This window comes from Taudactylus pleione, unplaced genomic scaffold (genome assembly GCF_031769625.1).
Source record: "Taudactylus pleione unplaced genomic scaffold, aTauple2 ptg000006l, whole genome shotgun sequence".
Taxonomy (NCBI): Eukaryota; Metazoa; Chordata; class Amphibia; order Anura; family Myobatrachidae; genus Taudactylus; species Taudactylus pleione.
Window position 1 is genome coordinate 14962059 of NW_028284409.1, and position 16004 is coordinate 14978062.

The following is a 16004-nucleotide window of genomic DNA, read 5'->3' on the forward strand; positions in this document are numbered from 1 at the left end:
CTAGGGGTGTGCACCGGCCACTTTTCGTGTTTTGTGTTTTGGTTTTGGATCTGGATTGGTTTTGCCAAAACCACCCTTCCGTGTTTTGGGTTCTGGGTTTTGTGTTTTGGATCTGTATTTTTTTTTAAAAAGCATAAAAACAGCTAAAATCACAGAATTTGTAGGTTTCTCTGCTCCTATGCTATTATTAACCTCAATAACCTTAATTTCCACTCATTTCCAGTCTATTCTGAACACCTCACACCTCACAATAGTGTTTTCATGTCCAAAAGGTTGCACCGAGGTAGCTGGATGACTATGCTAAGCGACACGAGTGGGCGGCACAAACACGTGACCCATCTAGGAGTGACACTGCAGTGGCAGACAGGATGGCAGTTAGAAAAACTAGGCCCCAAACTGTACATAATGCAAAGAAAAAAAAGAAGTGCAAGATGGAATTGTCCTTGGGCCCTCCCACCCACCCTTATGTTGTATAAACAGGACATGCACACTTTAACAAATCAATCATTTCAGCGCCAGGGTCTGCCACACAACTGTGGCTGAAATGATTGGTTCGTTTGGGCCCCCACAAAACAAGCTGGCAATTAATGTGTCCCTGCACAAACTGGCTCTACGGAGGCAAGATGTCATCCTCATCCTCCTCATCCACCGATTCCTCACCCTCTTCAGTGTGTACATCCTCATCCTCACAAAGTATTAACTCGTCCCCACTTGAATCCACCACCACAGGTCCCTCTGTACCTTCTGGAGGCTGGTCTCCCTGGAAGAGCTGATAATTCATTTTGATGAACATCATCTTCTCCACATTCTGTGGAAGCAACCTCCTACGCCTTTCGCTGACAAGGTTCCCGGCTGCACTAAACACTCTTTCGGAGTACACACTGGAGGGGGGGCAACTCAGGTAAAATAGAGCCAGTTTGTACAGGGGCCTCCAAATTGCCTCTTTTTCCTGCCAGTACAGGTATGGACTGTCTGACATGCCTACTTGGATGCTGTCACCGATGTAATCCTCCACCATTCTGTCAATGGTGACAGTATCATATGCAGTGACAGTAGACATGTCAGAAATTGTTGCCAGGTCCTTCAGTCCGGACCAGATGTCCAAACTTGGTCCTGCCTGCCCTGCATCACCGCCAGCGGGTTGCTTAGGATACCTAAGTTTTTTCCTGGCAGCCCCAGTTGCGGGAGAAAATGAAGAAGGAGCCGTTGACGTGTCACGTTCCGCTTCAGCTGACAGTGTGTTCACCAGCAGGTCTTTGCACCTCTGCAGGCTTGTGTCGGCCGGAAAGAGAGACACCACATAGGCTTTAAACCTAGGATCAAGCACGGTGGCCAAAATGTAGTGGTCTGATTTCAACAGATTGACCACCCTGGAATCCTGGCAAAGTGAATGAAGGGCTTCATCCACAAGTCCCACATGCCGAGCGGAATCGCTCCGTCTTAGCTCCTCCTTCACTTTCTCCAGCTGCTTCTGCAAAAGCCTGATGAGGGGAATGACCTGACTCAAGCTGGCTGTGTCTGAACTGACTTCACATGTGGCAAGTTCGAAGGGCTGGAGAACCTTGCACAACACGGAAATCATTCTCCACTGCGCTTGAGTCAGGTGCATACCCCCTCCTTTGCCTATGTCATAGGTGGATGTATAGGCTTGTATGGCCTTTTGCTGCTCCTCCATCCTCTGAAGCATATAGAGGGTTGAGTTACACCGCGTCACAACCTCTTGCTTCAGGTGATGGCGGGGCAGGTTCAAGAGTGTTTGCTGGTGCTCCAGTCTTCGGCACGCAGTCGCTGAATGGCGAAAGTGGCTAGAAATTTTTCGGGCCACCCAAAGCGTCTCCTGCACGCCCCTGTCGCTTTTCAGAAAATTCTGCACCACCAAGTTTATTGTGTGAGCAAAACATGGGACGTGCTGGAATTTGCCCAGATGTAATGCCCGCACAATATTGGTGGCATTGTCAGATATCACAAATCCCCAGGAGAGTCTAAGTGGGGTAAGCCACTGGGCGATGATTTCCCTCAGTTTCTCTAAGAGGTTGTCGGCGGTGTGCCTCTTACTGAAACCGGTGATACACAGCGTAGCCTGCCTTGTAACGAGCTGGCGTTTCTGAGATGCTGCTACTGGTGACGCTGCTGCTGTTGCTGCGTAAGGTGATACATCTACCCAGTGGGCTGTCACAGTCATATAGTCCTTAGTCTGCCCTGTTCCACTTGTCCACATGTCCGTGGTTAAGTGGACATTGTGTACAACGGCATTTTTCAGGACACTGAGTACACTTTTTCTGACGTTTCTGTACAGTCTCGGTATCGCCTGCCTAGTGAAGTGGAATCTAGACGGGATTTGGAACCGGGGACACACTACCTCCATCAATTGTCTAAATCCCACTGCACTAATGGCGGATACCGGACGCACGTCTAACACCAACATAGCAGTCAAGGCCTCAGTTATACGTTTTGCTTCAGGATGACTGCTGTCGTACTTCATCCTCCTCGCTAAGGACTGTTGGAGGGTCAATTGTTTAGTAAAAGTAGTGGTGTTCCTACTTCCTCTCTGGGATGATGAACGACTCCCAGCAGCAGCAACAGCAGCAGCGGCAGCAGTAGGCGTAGCAATGCAGGATCCTCCAGAGGAATCCCGGATAGGAGAGTCAGTCATGCCAGTGACATGGCCTGCAGGACTACTTCCGATCCTGACTAAGGAGGAAATTGACGAGGAGGGAGTTGACGGTGTGGTTTGCAGGCGCTTGGATACAACAGGACAACGGGATTTAGGTGTCCCTGGACTGCTTACGGTCTTAGCCAAAGTTTCTGAACTTGACAGTAACTTTTTATGAACGCGCTGCAGGTGCCGTATAAGGGAGGATGTTCCTAGGTGGTTGACGTCCCTACCCCTACTTATTTCACCTTTACATATGGTACATATGGCAAGACAGTTGTTGTCCGGATTTGGATAGAAATATTGCCAGACCAAAGAGGTGGAATGTTTGGTCTTCTGCCCAGGCATGACCGTGATGGGCTTTTTCATCCCACGGACAACAACTGTCTCCCCCGGAGCCTGATTTAAACAAACCACATCACCATCAGAATCCTCCTCGCCAACTTCCTCCTCAGCGCCAGCTACACCAGTATCCTCATCCTGTTGTACTTCAACAGTGACATCTTCAATTTGCATATCAGCAAGTGGACTGTGGGTGCTCCTTTCAGCACTTGCAGGGGGCGTGCAAATGGTGGAAAGAGCCACCTCTTCCCGTCCAGTGCTGGGAAGGTCAGGCATCGCAACCACCACCACACTTGGACTCTCCTTGGGGATTTGTGATATCTTCTTAGAAAGCACAGTTCTTCGCTGTGCTTTTGCCAGCTTAACTCTTTTGATTTTTTTAGTGGGAGGAGGGCTTCCATCGTCATGTGAAGCTGAACCACTAGTCATGAACATACTAGGGATCGACCTTAGCCGTTCCTTGCCACTCCGTGTCGTAAATGGCATATTGGCAAGTTTACGTTTCTCTTCAGCTGATTTAAATGTCTTTTTCAAGGTCATTTTCCTGAACTTTGCCATTTGGGATTGTATGTGCCCTCTACTATGACATTGGGCATCGGCCTTGGCAGACGACGTTGATGGCATGTTATCGTCTATGTCATGACTAGTGGCAGCAGCTTCAGCACTAGGAGGAAGTGGTTCTTGATCTTTCTCTATTTTATTTTTATCGGAGAAAGTTTGGTCCTCCATTTATGTTATATCGATTTGATATATACGTGCGGCTAAACACAGAAAATAATTTTTTTTTTGGTTTGGACTGGAGTGTACTTTGTGGGTTACAGCACCCTTTAACGGTCAAGCCAGCCGGCCCTTTACTTATGACACAGGCGCACGCTTGGCACTACTTTGTTGATGCACGTGCGGCTACTGCGCACACAATTCACAAACACAGAAAATAATTTTTTTTTGGTTTGGACTGGAGTGTACTTTCGGGGGTTACAGCACCCTTTAACGGTCAAGCCAGCCGGCCCTTTACTTATGACACAGGCGCACGCTTGGCACTACTTTGTTGATGCACGTGCGGCTACTGCGCACACAATTCACAAACACAGAAAATAATTTTTTTTTGGTTTGGACTGGAGTGTACTTTTCGGGGGTTACAGCACCCTTTAACGGTCAAGCCAGCCGGCCCTTTACTTATGACACAGGCGCACGCTTGGCACTACTTTGTTGATGCACGTGCGGCTACTGCGCACACAATTCACAAACACAGAAAATAATTTTTTTTTGGTTTGGACTGGAGTGTACTTTCGGGGGTTACAGCACCCTTTAACGGTCAAGCCAGCCGGCCCTTTACTTATGACACAGGCGCACGCTTGGCACTACTTTGTTGATGCACGTGCGGCTACTGCGCACACAATTCACAAACACAGAAAATAATTTTTTTTTTGGTTTGGACTGGAGTGTACTTTGGGGGTTACAGCACCCTTTAACGGTCAAGCCAGCCGGCCCTTTACTTATGACACAGGTGCACGCTTGGCACTACTTTGTTGATGCACGTGCGGCTACTGCGCACACAATTCACAAACACAGAAAATATATTATTTTTTTAGCACTTGGGGGGAGCACCCCTGATGGACAGAGCACCCCCTGGACAACACTACAGCACTCCTTTAGGACTGGGACACTGCACAGGACTTTGGAGTGGACACAGCCCCTATGGAGAACTGACTGCACAACACAGTCCAGCCAGCCCCTATGGACTTTGAAGTAGTGGACACAGCCCCTATTAACAACAGCAGCACAGCACAACACAGCCAGCCCCTATGGACTTTGAAGTAGTGGACAACAGCAGCACTACACTACACTACACTACACAGCCCTAACTCCCACCCTCCCTCTTCACTGTCCACAGCCGAGTGAGAAAATGGCGCCGACGCGGGTACCTTATATAGGATCCAAAACCCGCGAGACTCGGAAGGCGGGATGATGACGTTTTGCCTCGATGTCAGATCCGAGTCAGGCGGGAAAAGTCGAGCCTGACTCGGATCGGACTCGGATCGGGGGGGCTCGGGGGGGTTCGGATTTCAGAAATCCGAACCCGCTCACCCCTAGTTTTAACAAGGGACAGGAGGGAAGCATTCTTCAAAGGAAGAGATGTACAAGAACGAGCTCAGAGGAAATGTCAGGAAAAATTACTTCACAGAAAGGGTAGTGGATAAGTGGAATAGCCTCCCATCAGATGTGGTTGGAACTAAAACGGTGGAACAACTTAAACACGCTTGGGATAGGCATAAGAATATCCTTGAGAGAGACGTAAGGAGTAAATAGGGTTGAAGTTGCCTAAAGGATACATGAAAAGGGGCAGACTAGATGGGCCAAGTGGTTCTTATCTGCCGTCAAATTCTATGTTTCTAACACACTGAGGGGGAAACACCTGTGAAGGTGTAAGAGGTTGCAGCAGGTTTTGCGCTGGCAAAAGGTGCTGTTGTTGAAAACTGAACTGTGGACACATAGGAGGGCTTGCTAAACGCCCTGTAATGGGTGTTAGTGCTTTTGCAAAGCACTCCCATGGCGGCTCCTGCTGAACGGCAGAAGCCTCAGAAGGACCCAGGTCAGTGTAACACCGGAAACATAACCCCTCAGAGGCTATGCCCCCTGCCCCTAACACCGCTGTAAATTTTTTACAGAGCAGTTTAATAGGGGTTAACTTAGTCATATCACTCTCACTGCCAGACACAGTAAAGAGGATCACTTATCAGAGACTGAGACTTAGCTGCGACTTATGCCACACCCTCACCACACCCATGCTTATGGCCCAGAATAGCCGAATAGGTACAGGGATAGCAACAAAAGAATGATAGTTTTTAGCAAAGAAAACAGACAGATAGTGCTAGCATACAGTCGCAAACAAATGCAGAAAACAATACCACCTGCACTTAATGGCACTTCCTTAGGTCAACTACAGAGACTTCGCGTCTAGTAGGACAAAAGTGCTATATACACTGACCACCAACCAGAGGAGAGGTATGTAGGGGGACCCCTACTCCGCACTGCCTGTGGAGATCAGCTACACACAGCCAGGACAATGACCAAAGAACTCATGGGGTGGCGGAGCCGGAAACAGGAAGCTGTCACAGATCAAGCCAGACCACAGTGGAAAGGCGTGTTCAGCAGCGGGGAGGAGCCAGCTGTTAGACAGGGCAGGCTGCCTCCCCTGACCAGCATTTAACCCCTGGGATGCTGGAGTGTTCAGCAGAACTCGTTCCAAGTGGCTTAATGTGGACGCAGGGCTCAATGCCTGGCCACACTTGCTGTCATCCCCAGGGTGTTCCCCAACCCTGGAGGAAAAAGACTGCGTCTCGGCACGCACCACCGCTGTTCGTGACGCTTACCTGCACCCCGTAGTGTCCAGCCGCAGTCTAGGAGTCCTCCGGGGTCCCTGCTAGCCAAGACCCTGAGGCACGCCAAGAGGCACGGATTAGTAACGGTGTCTCAGCACCAGCGGGGTGATGATGCAGCCGTGCAAACTTCCACTGGACTGTTCACGCTGACTGCACTTAGAAAAAACTTGACATTTTCAGGGCTGGAAGTAACAGCCACACTGCGCTACAGTGACCAGACTCCGGCCGGGCACCAAACGAAACTGAGGAGTCTCTGGCCTGGGGGCGGGGTATAGAGGGAGGCCCCGTTGCATCCTGGGAGAAAAATTTAACTGCATAGTGCCCAGATGACTTTGTCATCACCTATACCCCAAGGTTTCCAGTGGACCTTCTACGGACCCTGAAGTAGAAAACCGACGTTTTTGCCGCTAATTGAATACGGCCCTTATGGTCTGTCACCATTTACACACACACAGAATTAAAACAGAAGGGAAGGAGGGAGGATTATAAAGAGCAGAAGCAAAATGTATCAATGTCAGCACAGTGAGGATTTAAATGTATATCAATGTGTGTATATAAATGTGTGTATATAAATGTGTGTATATAAATGTGTGTATATAAATGTGTGTATATAAATGTGTGTATATAAATGTGTGTATATAAATGTGTTTGTTTGGCCTGTTATTTACTGCTAAATTATGAGTCTCAATGGTTCACTGTGTCTTAAAGTAACCATACACAAAATTATATGAACTAAAAACTCTTAGCAGAAACACAGAAAGAAAAAAGCAATGAGTGATCAATTATGGTGGTTAAAGAAAAATTATCGTGATAAATACCAGGGGAATGTGTATTATGAGTGTGTGTGTGTATGTATATAAAGGTAAATAATATAAAATCTAAAGCCATTTTCTAGGCAGTTTTCAACTAGTGAAGTGAAACGGTAGCAATGTTATGATCGGGTAAAGGCTCTAAGATGTTATCTATGTAAGGTGTGAAAATTACTCATATACCCTAAAGAATACTATGTTAGCATTATTTAAAATCAATTGGGTATAATAAATGTTAATTTAAATAAAATGTATAAGTGGTACATGTCAGAAACTTGCATATAAACTATAATCTGGCAGATACCAGAAAATTATTAGGCTAAGTAACCATACTTACCAGTGTTTAAACTTTCAACTCGCAAAGGCAAACTAGACTGTGCTACTGCTACAAGCTTCAGGGCAATGTAGAACTGGCTTCTTCCAAAATAACCAAGTCTTGTTGCTCCACACAGTTCCATTATCTGAAAAACATTAGAAAATTCTTATAATATAAACCCCATTTTGTTTTTACTCCGAAATTTTGAATTAAACTAAGATATATCCTATCCAAACCCTTAATCCCTCTGTACATTTTGAAACTGCCTCCAGCAGTGCAACATGTATTTGCAATGGTGCAAATTGCTCCTTTTTTAATACAAATTTTAATTTTCTTTAAATCGCTCTTAACTCTGAATAAGACCTATATTTAGCTCTCTCTCTCTCTCACACAAGACAAACATGATCAATTGTCAGGTCAGCACCAGACAATGCTAGAGCCAACAGCTGGCCGTACAAACAATTGAATAGCTCCTGGTCACGTCAGACGTAGTGACAAACAATTGAATGTGGCCCCATGAGAATGTCAGGGTCTCCCTGTGGTCAGTCACTCAGGGGTCTACTTATTAAATTGACTTGAAAATACAGATCATAGTATACATTTTCTAGCTGATTTCTGAATTAACAAAAAGTCAGTGAGGCAGCTATGCGATACAGCAGTAGTCTTGCCACTGGGCAGGTTAGTCAGGTGTCAAGGAGTACGCATATTAGATGCTTACTGGCCTGTCTATATGCACTGGAACTAGAAACCTGTACTCAGACTTCCAGTTCCAAAGTACACAAAAATAAAAAAAAAAAGGTTTGCTTTACTTTAATAAAGCAATTTTTCCTGTACGCGCACACAGCTAATGCTATCCTGAGATGGCATTCATGTTCTGTCAAAAGGCCTAAATTGGTACATTTTTGCATGATTTAGGGCTTTTTGCTTTAGATAAATAGACCTCTTAGGGGGGAATTCAAGTCAACGCGCTATTGAATAGCGACGGGAGGGACTCCCACAGCTATTCAATACTCCCCGCTGTTTGGACGCGCTAAGGATTTCTTCTCGCACCCCCGAGGATGCAAAGAGAAATCCGAGCAAAGTGCTGGGTGCGCGGCTGTTTTCCTACATAGCGCGGCGCTAACAGCCGCGCGCCCAGCGCTTTGGTCAGAGAATGCCGGTTACCGCGCCTTAACACCCTTGTGAAGGCGCGATGACCGGCATTCTCCGACCACACAGCACACTGAATTGAATAGCTCCAGGAGCTCGCGTTGAATTGAATCGCCCCCTTAGAGAGGACGTACACTTGCCTGAGCTGTAACATTCCGTACAGCAGTTACTAAGTGCTCAGGAACAGAGTGTACGGGAAACACTCATGAAAGACTTTAGTCAGCTTCTGTCTGAAGAATTACTCCCTTTGAGAATAATTTGCCCACAAGTTTTCTTTATGTATAGAAACTATGAAAGGAGAAATAAGTGACTACTATAATGTATCTGAAGTGTAATTTTTTTTACCATCATCTTTGGCTGTAGAAATGGTTACAGGTAGTTCAATGACTGCATACATTATAAAAATATATGAAAAGCATGAGAAGCGTCTGTAATATCTTGAAGTTATTTTAGACATCACATTATATATACCCATCATGACTCACATTAGCTTGAATCAGCCATTTAGTTGTGAAAGAACTTTCTATTAACAGTGCCAAAAAAGCAACCAAGCAAGAATTCCCTCTACCTTAGCGTGGCTCAAAGAACACACCCAAGAGCAAAAAAAACATACAATAACTTAGCTGACATGCTTATTTAAACCTAGGAGCAACATTTGCATTTTTCAACAGGGAAACCCAACTTGCACATTTTGTTCAATATACACTTTGAAAATATGAAAGCTAATATATACAAAAATGTTACATTATTGCTGTAAGCCATGAACAAGACAAAGGACATTTCACTAGAATAAACCTCTCCTTTCACACTGCCTGAAAAGGTAAGGCTGTGTACACACTTGGCGATATCTTGCTCGTTCCATCAATAAACGATATTTCGTTAGTATATCGGTGGGTGTGCACAAAAGATATGTCTGTAAACAACGTCATTCACAGACATAACAGGTTGGTTGGCAGCAGAGCAGATGCTGATATATCTGAAAGATACATCTGTCTGTAAAATGAGGCCTACCGTCTGTCCGTACACTTGCTGCAGTGGACCGCCAATACTGGCATCTTAACTGCCCAGCCCAAAGCGGACGATTGGTAAATGTGTATAGTCGGCAAACTAGGACGACGGATTGGTCTACTGACCAATTCGTCGTGTCAGTGTGTACCCAGCATAAGATTACAATACGTGATAGACAATTTTCGCTAATCAGTGGAAACACTACTTCTGCCAACAGTAGTTGGCATTTGCATGAATGTATAAAAGTTATAAAAGGACACCTTGTCAAAAGGAAAATGTCTGAGGGCCAGCTTCCCACGTACATTGAATAGTCTTAGGCTTCCATCTGTAGGAATAGAGTTCCACTTAATAAAACAGCCATGGGCGTACCCAAGGAGGCGTTTGGATTTGTTTTCACCAAAGAATGAAGCTTATGAGAGCAGATGTATAAAGTAATGTTAAGAGTGATGAAGTGGAGAAGTTGCCCATAGCAACCAATCAGGTTCTACCTGTCATTTTATAAAATGTACTTAATAAATTCTACCTCAAAGTCAATTGGTCTTGAATTGGAATGTCTGCCCAGATCATCAATGTTCTTGTCCCAGCAGGTTGGGATATTTGTCTGGTGATATGTGAGCCATGGCCCATGCAAACTTGAAACCTCTATGGCGCTGTCACCATATTGAGGAGAAGCGCGACCTTCTTCAGGAATACAATAGCACTTGCTTCCTTGACAAGTTTGCTTGTAGAAACTGTAAACACACTTTGCAGAAAGTGGTATAGTGTTCCCGCTAGGCTGTTTTAGTGAGGCAACGCGGCCTGCCTGATTTCAAAAGGGCACAATGCGCCCTGCCCTTATGGCTGTGTCCCGCTCAAACAACCGCTCGGATGCCGTCCCCAATCTCAGGCTGCAGTGTCCTTTGGGGGTGAGGGGGATTGTGGTGCTGCACTCACCGTCAGTGAATAGATGCTGTGAGCATGTGCGTGGCATCTTTTTACAGTGAGCTGAGATTTTGGGGGTAGCCCAGCTTGTCTAAGTGCTATGCACACCCCCAAGAGTGATGAAAAGGGGGTGTGTCTTAAAGCTACGCCTCCTTTTCTAGTGGCCACACCCCCTTTAGAGACGTCTGAAAGATTGCTGTTTCTATGGTCCGGCGCCCTGCACCGTGCCGGACCTAAAATGAACACTATGGTAGGGTGGACATTCCCAAACTGTAGTCAAGATGAGACCAGATAAGCATTACTTTACAACTCGACAGTTTTCTATATCCAGTCTTCCATTATTATAGAATACGTTGACTACAAAGATTGTTACCGCTTTTTTCTTTTTTTTTCAAATAAACTGCAAATAAAGCCCAGAATGTCTATATTGCTACTTTCCAAAAATGCATTATTTAGCACCAAACAGTTTGCAGCAGAAAACCTACACAAAGCTTTCTGCTGTTGGCTCTACCCTCTGGACTAAAGCTGGATACACACTGGGGAGTATATATCGGCCGTTCAATGGAACGGCTGAAATATCGTGAGCGTCTCGGCAGTTGTGTACCCCCGATATGTCTGTGAACGTTGTTTGCAGGCATTTCGCATCGGCTGAGCAGCAAAGCAGATGGCCAACATATCTGCAGATATATCGGTGCATCTATTGGTGATGCTGCAGGGACCCGGCGGTGAGTGACAGCTCAACTGGGCGACACATCAGGCAGGCGAAGTGTATACGCACTTGCCGATCTTCAGATAGGTCAGCTTGGTGTGTACCCAGCATTACCCACAGACAGTTCTATTGGGAACACTACATTATGAAATAGATATAGGGCCTCATGAAACTTTAAACTCCACTGACAGAAGACTTATCCAATACAACTAGTTCTACATCTTTAAACTTTTCTTGCGCTGCTCCCTTAAACCAGTCTACCAAGTAATGTATTCAATAGCCTATTAATTCTCCAGGCATACAGCCCATCGATGCAATTTTGACAGTTTCTGAGAACCTATCATACACAGGATATAGGTTACCCATATTTCTACATTATATATCATGTAAAAATATGAGATATGGTAAGAACTTACCTTTGTTATCCATAGGGTTCCACAGGATACCTTGGGGTATAGGCGATGGCGGCAGAAATCCAGGCACCACAGAGTTAAAAACTCTCCTATACCCCGCCCCCAAGCTTCAGGCACTCAGTTTCGTCACAAGCCATAGGCCGTTGGAGGATAAAGAGAGAGAAGAAAGTCTGGAACACACAAGAATCACATTCTCACCAGAGGGAGACGGAAAAAACGGTGACCAGAACCACAGCCCATCTGCAGTACAGGTACGACAGGACGGGAGTCCTGTGGAACCCTATGGACTTCATAGAAATAGAGATAACAAAGGTAAGTTCTTACCATATCTCATATTTTCTACATCAGGGTCCATAGGGTATCCACAGGATACCTTGGGGATGTCCCAAAGCAGTATACTTCAAGGGTGGGGACGCTACTGTGCTGAGAGGAGAATCCGTCGCCCGTAGGAAGCATCCTGAGAGGCGTAGGTATCAAAAGGCATAATACCGTACGAAAGTATGGACAGATGACCACGTAGCCGCCTCATCGAGCTGCCCACGAAGGACCCACAGACCTAGTGGAATGAGCCTTAACAGGAGATGGAACAGGAAGGCCCTCGTGAACAAAAGCTTCAGAGATAGCCAGTCGAATCCATCCTGCCAATGTTTGTTTAGTGGCAGGCCAACCTCTTTTATGGAAGCCATAAAGGACAAACAAAGAGTCTGACTTCCGATAGACAGAAGATTTTCAAAGCCCGCACCACAGCCAAGGTGGCCTCACCAACCGAAAGGTCCAGTGACTTACGGAAACTAGATACCACCTTTGGAAGAAACCCAGGACGAGTGCGCAGCACAGCCCTGTGTCTATGAAAAATTAGAAATGGAGGTCTGCATGAGAGCGCTCCCAATTCTGAAACCCTTCTGGCCGAAGCAATAGGCAGAAGGAATACAGTCTGAATGGGTAGCCATTTCAAATCCACTGAGCCCAGTGGTTCAAATGGCGGTCCTTGAAGAGTCTTCAAGACCACAGCCAGATCCCATGGTGCCACAGGTGGAACAAAGGGAGGCTGAATAAGAAGCACCCCTTGCATAAAGGTGCGGACATCAGGAAGCATAACAATCCTACGATGAAACCACACTGAAAGTGCAGACACCTGTACCTTCAGGGAAGCTAGGCGAAGACCCTGGTCTAAACCCGCCAGTAGGAAGGCCAGAACCCTGGACAATCTGAACACCTGAGGAGCATAACCTCTAGTGCGACACTACTGGAAGAAAGCCCGCCACACTCTATGGTAGATGTTGGCAGATGAAAGCTTCCAAGCTCTCAGCATGGTGTTGGCCACAGAGCTGGAGAAACTTCTGGACCTCAAGAGGGCAGTCTCAATAGCCCTGCCGTCAAAGACAGCCGACTCAGGTCCGGATGAAGGCAAGGAGCCTGAGACAGCAGGTCCTGACGTTGAGGCAACAACAGCGGAGTGTCCACTGAGAGACCCTGAAGATCCATGTACCAGTGCCGCCTGGGCCACGCTGGATCAATCAGCAGTAGCATGCCGTCTTCTTGCATGAATTTGCATATCACTCGAGGAAGAAGGGAGAACGGAGGGAAGAGGTACGCATACTGGAAGGTCCACTTGACCGCCAGAGCAGCCACTAGACAAGCCTTTGCGTCTCTTGTTCTTGACCCGAACATCGGCAGCTTGTTGTCGTGTCGTGAGGCCATGGAGATCTATCTCTGGAAGGCCTCACTTGTTCACCAGTAGCTGACACTTCCTGTGAGCGGTGCCTTGTGGTGGTTTGGCTGGGCTAGTTTGGGGGTGTCCTGCGCTCTGGATTTGAGCCTTAGTATGTTAGGGACCTGCCCGACAAGAGGTTACCCGGATATGGTGGGCAGGCCCATAAGCTTGACCAAGATTATGCCAAAAACCTCTATTGTATTTACTGCAAAATTTATTTATTTATATATAATCAGTTAATTTGGAGTTGTGCACCTGTATTTCTTCTTTGTGTATATATTAATGGTCTCCACAGGTAGCACCTCCAATTATATATAATGTGCAGTCTGAGATCCATTTTCTTTGTACACTTCCTGGTGAAGAGACCAATATCCTGGATGCACGTCTTGACTGCTGAGAAAGTCTGGTTCCCAGTGGAGAACTCCTGATATGAACACTGCTGATATTGCGGTGAGATGCTTTTCCGCCCATACTAGAATGCGGGACACGTCTGTCAGAGCCACCTGACTGCGAGTCCCTCCTTGGCGGTTTATGTATGCCACCGTGGTGGCGTTGTCCGACTGTACCTGCAAAGGTTTTCCCTGCAAGACCTGTCTTGCTTGCTGGAGAGCCTTGAATACTGCCCGCAGTTCCAATATATTTATTGGAAGAGCAGCTTCTACCGATGTCCACCTTCCCTGAAAGAAGTGTGGACCCATCACCGCTCCCCAGCCCCGGAGACTGGCATTCGTCGTCAGAAGGGCCCAGTCTGTGATCCAAAAGGGGCACCCCTTGTTCAGGTGAACCGTCTGTAGCCACCAGGCCAGAGATAAATCGCACCTCCGGGGAAAGTACCATAGTCTGTGTCTTTATCTTTTGGGGCGACCCATTCCAACTGGAGAGGATCAGCTTCTGCAGAGATCTCAAGTAAAACTGGGCAACCTCCACCATGTCGAACATGGATACCCTGGGTCCCAGAAACCTCATTGCCGAGTTAATAGACACCCGGCGACTCTGCAGGCAAAGACGGACCTTTGCCTGTAACGCAGAGATCTTTTCTCCCATCACCAAGATCCTCTGATGTTGGGAATCCAACAGAGCTCCTAGATGGAGCATCCTCTGAGATGGTACCAGGGAGGACTTCTTCCAAATTATCAGCCAGCCGCGAGACTGCAATACAGAGACTGTTAGTTGCAGATGGCGCTGAAGTTTCTCTGAGGACTCCGCCAGTAACAGGAGATCGTCCAGATAAGGTAACAGGCGGACTCCCTGCAACCGCAGGTGAGCTGCCATAACGGCCATAACTTTGGTGAACACCCGAGGTGCTATAGCCAAACCAAAGGGCAGAGCCTGAAACTGGAAGTGGTCCTTGACCACTGCAAATCTGAGGAAGCACTGGTGTGCTGGGACAATAGGGATATGCAGGTAAGCATCCTGAATATCCAGCGACACCATGAAATCCCCAGGTTCCACTGCTAAAATAATGGAACGCAGGGTCTCCATCCTGAACCGAGGAACCCTCAGAAATTTGTTCAGGGATTTGAGTATTGGCCGGTAGGACCCATTGGGTTTCTGCACCAGAAAGAGATTGGAGTAATACCCCAATCTCTTCTGAGACAAAGGAACTGGCACTATAACTCCATTCTGGAGCATCGAGTGCATTACCTTCTTGAGTTCCTGGGCCTTGTCCTGATTGGACGGAAGGCCCGTGGTGAAAAACCGTCGGGAAGGCCTCCTGCGGAAGGAGAGGGCGTACCCCTGAGAGACCACTTCTCCGACCCATGTGTCGGAAGTGGTCAGACACCAGCTTTATGGGCGAATTTCAGGATTCTGCCTCCCACTTTGAGGTCCCCCAAAGAGAGGCCCGTCCCGTCAGGCCGAAGGTTTGTCATCGGACTTGGGAGTGTGACGTCTGGTACTTGCAGGTTTCTTGGCGGCAGTCCTCCTAGGAAAGGACTGTACCCTGGGTCTGTTCTGCGTTCTATAGGCCCTTTTTGGAATCAGCATCCGCCTTCCAAGAACGCAGCCACAGGATACGACGAGCCGCCACTGCTGCCGAGATCTTGGACGCCATGAGGCCCATATCTAAAGCTACCTCATTAATGTAGGTAGCTGTCCCTTAAATTACCCATGAACTCCACCTGTTCAGGTGACGAGTCTGGGTCCAGGGATGCCTCCAAGGTATCAGCCCAGTGCTCCATAGCTCTTGCCACCCAGCACACGGCCAAAGCCGGCCTGGACACGCCTCCTGCAAGGGAATATTTCTACCCTGCGATCCGTTGGATCCTTTAAGGAGGACATAGAGGGCATAGGCAACGTAGCACTTTACTAGACGTGTAAATCCACTTGTGGCGGGTTATTACATTTTGCTAAATAATTATCTGCAAAAGGGTATGCCACCACAAACTGTCTAGGGGGCTGGTAACGATTACCCGGCGTTTTCCATGCCTCCTCTAAATGATCCACTAGCTGATCAGATAGGGGAAACACTGTAGTATCACTTTTAATATCCTTGAAAAAGGCATATTTTGATTTAGCTACAGGAGGAGCGCCATGCTCAATAACCAAGGCCATGAGCACCGCACGTATGAGCCATCATCTGTCGTCA

The 16004-nt window shown here is 47.1% G+C and overlaps 1 protein-coding gene across 6 annotated transcripts in view; it reads right to left on the reverse strand.

The window, feature by feature from the left end:
* Positions 1-16004, reverse strand: part of REPS1 (RALBP1 associated Eps domain containing 1) — a 116922-nt gene that overhangs the window by 87486 nt on the left and 13432 nt on the right. For all 6 annotated transcript variants that reach the window (XM_088454028.1, XM_088453959.1, XM_088453850.1 and 3 more), the window contains exon 2: positions 7525-7648. In XM_088454028.1, coding sequence (XP_088310154.1) covers positions 7525-7648 — 124 coding nt within the window. The remainder of the gene's footprint in view (positions 1-7524; positions 7649-16004) is intronic.